The sequence below is a fragment of the Prunus dulcis genome, chromosome 6 (genome assembly GCF_902201215.1).
Source record: "Prunus dulcis chromosome 6, ALMONDv2, whole genome shotgun sequence".
NCBI lineage: Eukaryota > Viridiplantae > Streptophyta > Magnoliopsida > Rosales > Rosaceae > Prunus > Prunus dulcis.
This window is the reverse complement of record NC_047655.1, coordinates 5,544,447-5,552,681: the sequence shown is the minus strand read 5'-3', so window position 1 is coordinate 5,552,681 and position 8,235 is coordinate 5,544,447. Positions and strand designations below refer to the sequence as shown.

The following is an 8,235-nucleotide window of genomic DNA, read 5'->3' as shown; positions in this document are numbered from 1 at the left end:
GTTTTGATTTGTACGGAAGACATTGTGATAGGCTGAATGGAGTGTGTCTTAAAGCCCATTTCAACAGTATGTTTGTCAGCCCAACATGGTTGGCTTGCCAATTTGTAGGTCAAACTTTCTTTCTAGCTTTTCTCATTCAATTTTCAAGTCAAACTTGAACTAATTCAACACGGTGTTAACCAAAGTCCACATTAGAAACATGCAAGATGAGATCAAGGCTACTGTGCTGAGTGTTCAGAATGTTTTATCCTCTACACACTACATAATCAAAGATCATTGAATACTCTCGGGGAATTGCATCGAAATGTCATTGAATAGACCCACTGAAGCGAGTAATTTTTTGGGTACATTATGTGACTGGTGTATCATCCAATAGACGGAAGACATATGGAATATTTGTAATACAGCTCGCCGCATATTATTAAAAAAAAAAATGCAGTAAGTTAGATAATGATTCCACATGTCCTATGTTTATTGGATGGTACACCAACCACGTGGTGTACCCGAAACATATAAAAATTTCTCCACCGAAACTTGGTGTAGGTCTTGCTCATCGAACATGGCAGGTGGCCGCTTGATCCCCTCTATTTTCATCCTCGTCCACATCAAAATGATCTCTTTCCGAGTTTTCATTGTGGAAGTGGCCAAATGTCCTTGAAATGGCAATAAAATTGTGTTTGTATAGATGCCAAGCCACACTTCTACCACCCACCAATCAAACATTTTGAGCATGTTCTTAATCGCTATCTCTTAGATAGGGTTTGAGTGAAAGCCTTTTGTTTTTTTTCACAACCAAACAAAACTCATTCTGACAGGCTCATGATTCGATTACCTCCATGAACCCTACCCATGTGTTCACAAATGGGGAATGGGCTCAAGCCCAATACCATCCATTTTGAAGATTAATACTTTGGAAATGGACTGTCTTCCAAATTCAACTGCGTAACTGATTGCCTCTAATGCATAAGTTTGGATAAGTGTCGGTCAATATATGAGTTCCACAATAAAATCCAATTCCTGACCTTCTCTGTATTTAATAGCTCGCCAAATTATATGAGTTCTGCACTAAAATATGTTATCTAATACATTAAAAAAATTATCAAGAATTAAATTAAGGAGAGTAGTTGATCCCTATTTAGGGGAACTAGATATTAGTAAACTTAAGGGTTTTAATTGAAAGCTCTTCAAAGGGCCCCCCTCGCTCATCTGTGTGTCTAATCTAGAAGCCAATAGCATCAGTTTGTAATGACCTACAAATAAGAGAGAAATCTCATGCAACGGGATAGCAAGATACTATTCTCGACCAATAATACAATGACATATAAAATAATTTTTTTACATGTCATTTTATTATTAATCAGAAATAACAAAATAATGTTATCTCTATTACAAGAAAGATTTTTTTATCCACAAATAGAAATGGAGCGGCCCGAAAAGGCATTTGAGTACACACACTGTAGGTCTCCTCTCCCTCACTAGATCTGGCCGTACACTGTCTTCTGGCAGTCCCATCAAGATCCGATGCCATAGAAATGCGTGTAGAGCAGCATATCTTTAACTTGTATTGCATCACCACCGTCCATTTGCGGACCCACCCCATGCCCTCTGTCATGCACTTTCCTCTTCACTAATTACAGTACCCTGCCAACAATTTTTCAATTTTCTCTTTTCTCACATTTCTTTTTGGTAAATAACTCTTTTTTCTCCTTTACATTCTATTTTGGTCCCAACTCTCAAGCAGCCATTAAGCAAAGCTAGCTAGATGCCCTCCCAGCAAAATATAAATAAATAATACAAACTATATTGTCTACCTTCAAAATATAAATAAATAATAAAAAGTGGAAATTTAGTTGTAGAGTGGAAGGAGAGATTCGTACTTAGTTACAGGAGGAGGACTAATAGTACATCTATTCTAGCCGACTTAGATAATTTCATGCATATGGAAATTTAGTCGTTGGAAAACCCAAAAAAGACCATATTATTTTGGACAAACAAATGTAAATGCTGGGAAATTTGTGGTTCTAAAAGGTTCACAGGGGATATTGTGGGAAACAACTAACATGAATTAGAGCTTTATAACTTTATGAATATGACAGAAGGCAACAAGAATTAAATACAGTAACCGAACAAGTTTTATCCCAAATTAATTGATCCTTGCCCTCCTTCTTCCTTCTTCCTCCTTTTCCTATTATGATAAATCTAAAGATCTTTTCTGCATTTTGGGTTATTGAAAATTAATGCAGAAAAACTTTTATGAAATGGAGTCCCTAACTAATCACGAGAAAAAGTTATTATATGTGGCATCAGACTGTCACATGAAAAAGTTATCACAAATAATATATCAAAGTTATCACAAATAATATATCGTAATTAGTCGAGAATAGTAAAATAATGTTATTTCAGTTTCATGTAAGTGCAAGTGTCCCATTTTGATGGGTTCATGAGTTAGAAGGCAAAAGAGTAGAATTATGGTGTCGGTTTTAGAGCAGAAAAGTAGAAAGATGAATGCAATTATGCAGAAGCAGATCAGACTTTGAATCTCTTTACAGGACGAAAACCGCAGATCCAAGAAACAAAAAATTGGTTCTTTCTGATATACATTAATTATTCAGAGCCATTAACACAATTTAACATCATAAATTTGAAGAAGAAGAGAAAAAAAAATTAACAAAAACAAAAAAGGCTTTGCTTTTGCAGCCTAATTCAATTCAATGTATGAAAAGAAAAAAAAACCCACCAAAAATCTAGCAATTAAGAAGCAAAAATAACAAAAATCTCATACCATTAAATACAGTCCTATACAACACGATGCAATCCCAAAGCTCCCCAACCCACCAATGGCCGCCGCAGCTTTGGATCTAATTTCTTCGCGAAAACCCGGCGGCGAAGAGAGGTGCGATGGAGGCCCAGTTAGACTCTCCGGTGAGGGAGAAATGTCCGGAGGCGGAGCACCGCCGCTACCGGGCAATGGCGTCCCGGGCTTGGGAGTTAAAATTGGGTTCTTCCCGAAGATCTCTCTGGGCAGCAAAACTTCAGAAACCCCAAAAATTGACACGGGCTTTTGATCGAACACAGTCTGGGTGACCGAGGCCTGCACAATCCCAGTGTTGATCGCCACCGACCCGTTGATTCTGCTGATGTTGAGAGTGTACGAGCCGGCTCCCATGTCCTCTGTAGCCAATGTGGGCTGAACCGGGTTCACGATCGACTCGAGCGAGCCCAGTGGGTAGTATGAATGGAGGACATGGAATTTGAGGACGACGGCCTTTTTGTCAGCTGCGAGCGATTGGAGCCTCACATTCGATGGGAGATTTGAAAACGCAGTGTCCGTGGGGACGAAGAGGGTGATGCCGGCGCCGCCCTCGTCGGCCTCGAACTCTTCGACTACGCCCGAGGCTGCGAGCATGGAGGCGGCGACGTTGAAATTGTGGCCGTCGATGAGGGCCTTGGTGATGTTGAGGCCAAGAGGGGGGCGGGTCTCGGAGGCCATGAGGTCGAAGCCGTAAGGGACCAGGAGGGAGTTGACGGAGAAGATGGAGACGTTGTAGGGGAGGTTGGTGACGAGGGACAAAACGGTGGCGTTCGAGGGGGAGAAGGGGGCCGGGGAGCGGATCGAAACGACCCCGGTGGAGGGGTCGCGCGTGATGTTGACGGAGCCGAAGTTGTTGGTGGCGCGGCCTGTGGTCTGGTAGAGGGTGGTGACGAGTTTGCCGGAGGGGGGGATGCGGAGGAGGGCGGAGGGAGAGAGGTACTCGAGGAGGACGTGGTAGCGGAGGACGTCGGCCCGTGAGGAGGGGGATAGGCGGCGTGTGAGGGCGGAGGTGGAAGAGAGGAAGGGGTTGGGGACGGCGAGGAGGGTGAGGGAGGAGCGGGGGAGGAGGTCGCCGGAGATGGAGGAGGAGATGAGGTCGGTGAAGTCAGAGAAGTCAGGGTAAGGGGAGAGGAGGGTGGTGATGTTGAGGGCATGGATGGAGGAGGACAGGAGGAGGAAATAGAGTAGGGCTGTAGGGGTAAAATGGGAAATGAGAAAAGTTATGGCCATTGTCTTTTGGATTGGGTAGGGTGGGGGTGGAGGGGAGGGTGGGGATGGCTCTCTCACTCTCTGTTGCAGAGAGAGTGTCTGAGTTTCTGGTGTCTGGTGGTTTTAAGTTGAGAGAGAGTGTGCGAGTGTGAGTGAGTGTGAGAGAATGATGATAATGGAAATGATGATGAAAATGGACGGTGATGATGTATGGTGTGTTGGTGATGGGGCAGGGAGGAGTGGGAGGGGAATAATGCTCGTTGTTTTTGCGTATAAAAGGGGGAAAAAGCAGAAAAACAGAACTTGTTATAGCATTTTTAACCACTCGCAGAAGATGCTTTTGTGGAGGTACTCGCTGTGGAATTGTGCTACCTGTCAATGGATGGTAAAGTGTTGAACATGGGAAGTCCGGAAACTGTAGTGGAGTTTACTGTATTTGGGCGGTGAGTTTAAGTTGAGGTCAGCTTCGAGTGCACACACATGGACTTAAAAAAACTGAAGCTCTGAAGTTCATAATCGGGTAATTCATTGAATTTTGTAGTGGCGGTAAATTTTGACTGTTGATGTAATTTGTGATGGTCGGTAATTTTGTCATTAGCGGTAAAATTTGACCGCTCATGCATTGTGATGGTTGGTTTTTGTTATCAGCGATAATATTTGACTGTTAATGCATTGTGATTGTTGGTCGTATCATTCAAGCAATTTTAAACATAATTTGACTGTTAATGTATAAGCCTCATATGAATCAACGGATCAAGAATCACCTTAGACTGACGGAACTAATTTTGTACGTATAAGCTTATTTTATTATTAACTTAGAAGGTATCAGCGGATAAATTGAAAAAGATATATTGGCATGGAACCAATTGATTGAGATGGGTGTTCAGCATTTTGCAATGAACCCTCCACAAAAGCTTTTTGCTACAGAGATCAAATTCGTGAATGCATGTCTGCCTTAAAAAAAAAAAAAAAAAAGAAAGGGAGAAGGAAGAAAAAGTTGCACACATGCAATTATTGGTACTCTTCATGCTGGCATTTGGAACTGTAAGCATAATCATGGGAAAAGGAAAGCTTTTTAAAGTGATGTTGCATACTATTTGGGGATTCATATTTTCAGAATTCCTCCCTTTGTCTGCACGGATATTGTTTTTAAACTAATTGCTATGTGTGGATTGAGAAATTTGCTAAAGTAGTCCAAATTTAGACTCTTTATCTCGTTTTTTGGCTCGATCTGAAATGGAAGTGTTAGACTTTGTATGAGAAGATCTCAATGCAGCCTGAGGAGATTTGTAGCTTGATATAGTTGGTTAGCCGTATGATTTCTTAACATAAGATCGTCGTTGCATGAATGAACTGCTCTTAATCAATTGAGCTTCAAGTCTTTTATGTCATGCTATCGAATTTAGTTCATATAAATGTTTCATAGAGAATTTTCCTCTAGTTTAATTATAAATTTCGAATTTATTAGTATAAGGTGGGCATATATGGATGGATCAAGATAACACTAAACTTTTTATTAATTTTATTTCAAAAGAATCATGTTGGTACAGCGAGGGACAATGTGCTTTTTGAAATTCCAATCATATGTTCTTAGAGCAAACGGGAGAAGTGGGGGAACTGACCCAGGAACAAATTAAAACAAAAAAAAAGTGTTAAAAAAGAGGCTGTGCTTAGCTCTGCTTCTGCTTATTTTTGTTGCTTTATGCATAAAATATGGCTTTCACAGGAATAACAGAACAACTTGCATATCAAATATCTGTTTGTCAAAAACAGAAAGAAAAAAACTTGCATATGAATCTTACAGCTGCTAATAACGTTCCCAAATGATGCCAAATTTTCCCAACAAAGCCTGATTTTTAAAATTTGGCGCAGCAAAATCTGCAGAAGTTGGTTCTTTGGGGAGGATTAAATATGGTGTGAATGTGATGGTGGGGTTGAGGCATCGATTTATTGGGGAACTTCTGCTGCGTCGCTCACATTGTATTTTTTTTTTTTTTTCAGTAACAAAGAAAATTGGCGTAACCCTTCATGTACATGATTTTAAGATAAAAATTTGATACGTGCAAATATCCATAAGCTACATGCGTGAAGTAAATTTGGCATGTTTTGTATGGTAAAATTTCAAACCTAGGATTCAGTTTACAAGATTTCTTGTACTTACCATTTTACTAACTAAACCACATGTATGATGTACACAGTGGCGAATCTAGTAAGGAGCCACTGAAGGCACTAGCCCCAACTCAGTCTTGTTCTATACCTATTAAGGTGCCAAATTTTCATGATATTTTCTGTTGAATGGGGGCAAACTGTTTGATAAAATGCCTCAAAGAAGGGCTAAGATAGGGCAAAGGGGCAAAGGAATGGTAGGGCAAAGGGCCAAAGGAATGGATGAGACTTGGGCTGCATTAGGCAAGATTTTACAGATTCTTGGTATGCTCCGTTATCCAATGCAAGCTAGGCCAGACTTTACAAGTTCTTGCTCACAGAAAGGAAATTTCCTGAATCCATCAGGTGGATGTATAGATTAAATTGTATATTTATCTTCAAGGTGCTTGTGGGATGAGAGAGAGAGAAAGAGAGAGGGCACAATCCTTCCTGCTATACAAATAAATAAGGACTCCAATAAATAATCCAATGGAAACTCTGCCCAAAGAAAAAACTAAAGGCAAAAAATAAAAATAAAGGATTTTGAAAAATGAATCAAATTATAAAATAAAATTGGGGCAGGCCTGTAAATTCTAATAAGACTCTTAACCACAAGGAGAATTGGGCCAAACCTTATAGGCTTTTGTAGGTTTTTGGGCTTTTTTTGGACACAGACTCTGACTAACAAGTGATGATCTTGGTTTTTTCTTTCGGGTCAACTATGTATTAGATTCCAAGCCGAATGACAAACGCAAGGGAAATATATAGAAAGCAATATCTGAGACAAATTACAGAAGCATTTTTATCTGAATCGCTATAATCCAACAAAAGAAGGAAAACTCCAACCAAGTGATGAGCTTGGTTGGTATCACAAATAGTCTAAAATTCTAAAATTCGAAAAAAATTTCGTGGTGATACTAATTCACGTATTAAAATTTGGATGGATCACATCACTTATATCCCGTGAACTTAAAAATGTAATATTAATAAATAAATAAAAATATACATGTTACATCATCAATAGATTAGTAACACCACATAATAATAATCAAACTGTCACACCGAAAATTACTTCCAAATTTAAAAGCTTAGACTATTTAGATTGCCAAAATTTCTGGGATTCATACGTTATTGAATTGAATTCAAACATTTCTTCATACATCAAGTCAAGGACAAAGTTAGTCAGCAGCCACATTTCTGTTGACCTAATTCAGTTCCAATCCAACAATTATCTCATGCATTGAAGTGAATTCTAGTTCATGTGTTTCCAAGTCAACTTTCACAATTTCTAGAAAACCAACAAGAAGTGCAGACCGTACACGTTATATCTGCGCTGCAATTTTTTGAGTTTCTGACTTACTATTTCATGCAAGAAAAGTAAAACAACATTATACAACTTTGAAAACACAAATATAAACTTGTTATGATTATCCCAAGTGATCTGCAATGCAAGATCCTTTTGAGCTTTGACTAGCTGCTCAAAGTCCCTTTCCGGCCTAACATTTTGTACAGAATATTGAAATATTCAAGCACAATTTCGAGTATGTGGACCTGCACAATGGGTTTGAACAAGTCAAAATATTGCAAGTGGCATACATTTGCAAAGAACTTTAATTATTCATATTGAGGACAAGTAAAAAACTTTACTCATCAAGGCTTTCAAGTTTCAACCCTAATCTATTTCTCCCCCCTTTCTTCTTTTTCAGGACAGTATTGAAGATGTTTTATATATATAAAAGATTTGTTTACCCTTTGATATGATTCTCAATAACTTTATGTCTTTGCTTTGCAAACACTAGCAATGCATAGCCATTATGAAAGTAGAACTACCTTGCAGAAAGTGTAGATCATTCTACACCACTTAAACTATAAGTCGGATATTTCCTTAAGCTGTAGCAAATCCTTTTGAGATCAAACTCCACACTTGATGGGGGTCTATTGGTCTTATCTTCACCTCTATGCTATACTTAGGTATTTGAGGGTATGTTCAAAACTGCTTTTGAAATGACTAAAAACGCTTTCAAATAACCAAAAACACTTATGATAACGTTTGACAGATAAGTTCGAAA

General features: G+C 39.2%; 1 protein-coding gene across 1 annotated transcript; it reads right to left on the bottom strand.

The window, feature by feature from the left end:
- Positions 1-2,564: 2,564 nt before the first annotated feature.
- On the bottom strand, positions 2,565-4,184 carry LOC117629589 (fasciclin-like arabinogalactan protein 4). The gene has a single exon (XM_034362119.1). It carries the CDS (start codon positions 4,040-4,042, stop codon positions 2,777-2,779), a length of 1,266 nt encoding a protein of 421 aa, XP_034218010.1. The 5' UTR covers positions 4,043-4,184; the 3' UTR covers positions 2,565-2,776.
- Between the last annotated feature and the right edge of the window lie 4,051 nt (positions 4,185-8,235).

What these genes read in the sequence shown, in the direction of transcription:
- LOC117629589 (XM_034362119.1), bottom strand. Translation starts at nt 4,042, where the DNA reads ATGGCCATAACTTTTCTCATTTCCCATTTTACCCCTACAGCCCTACTC.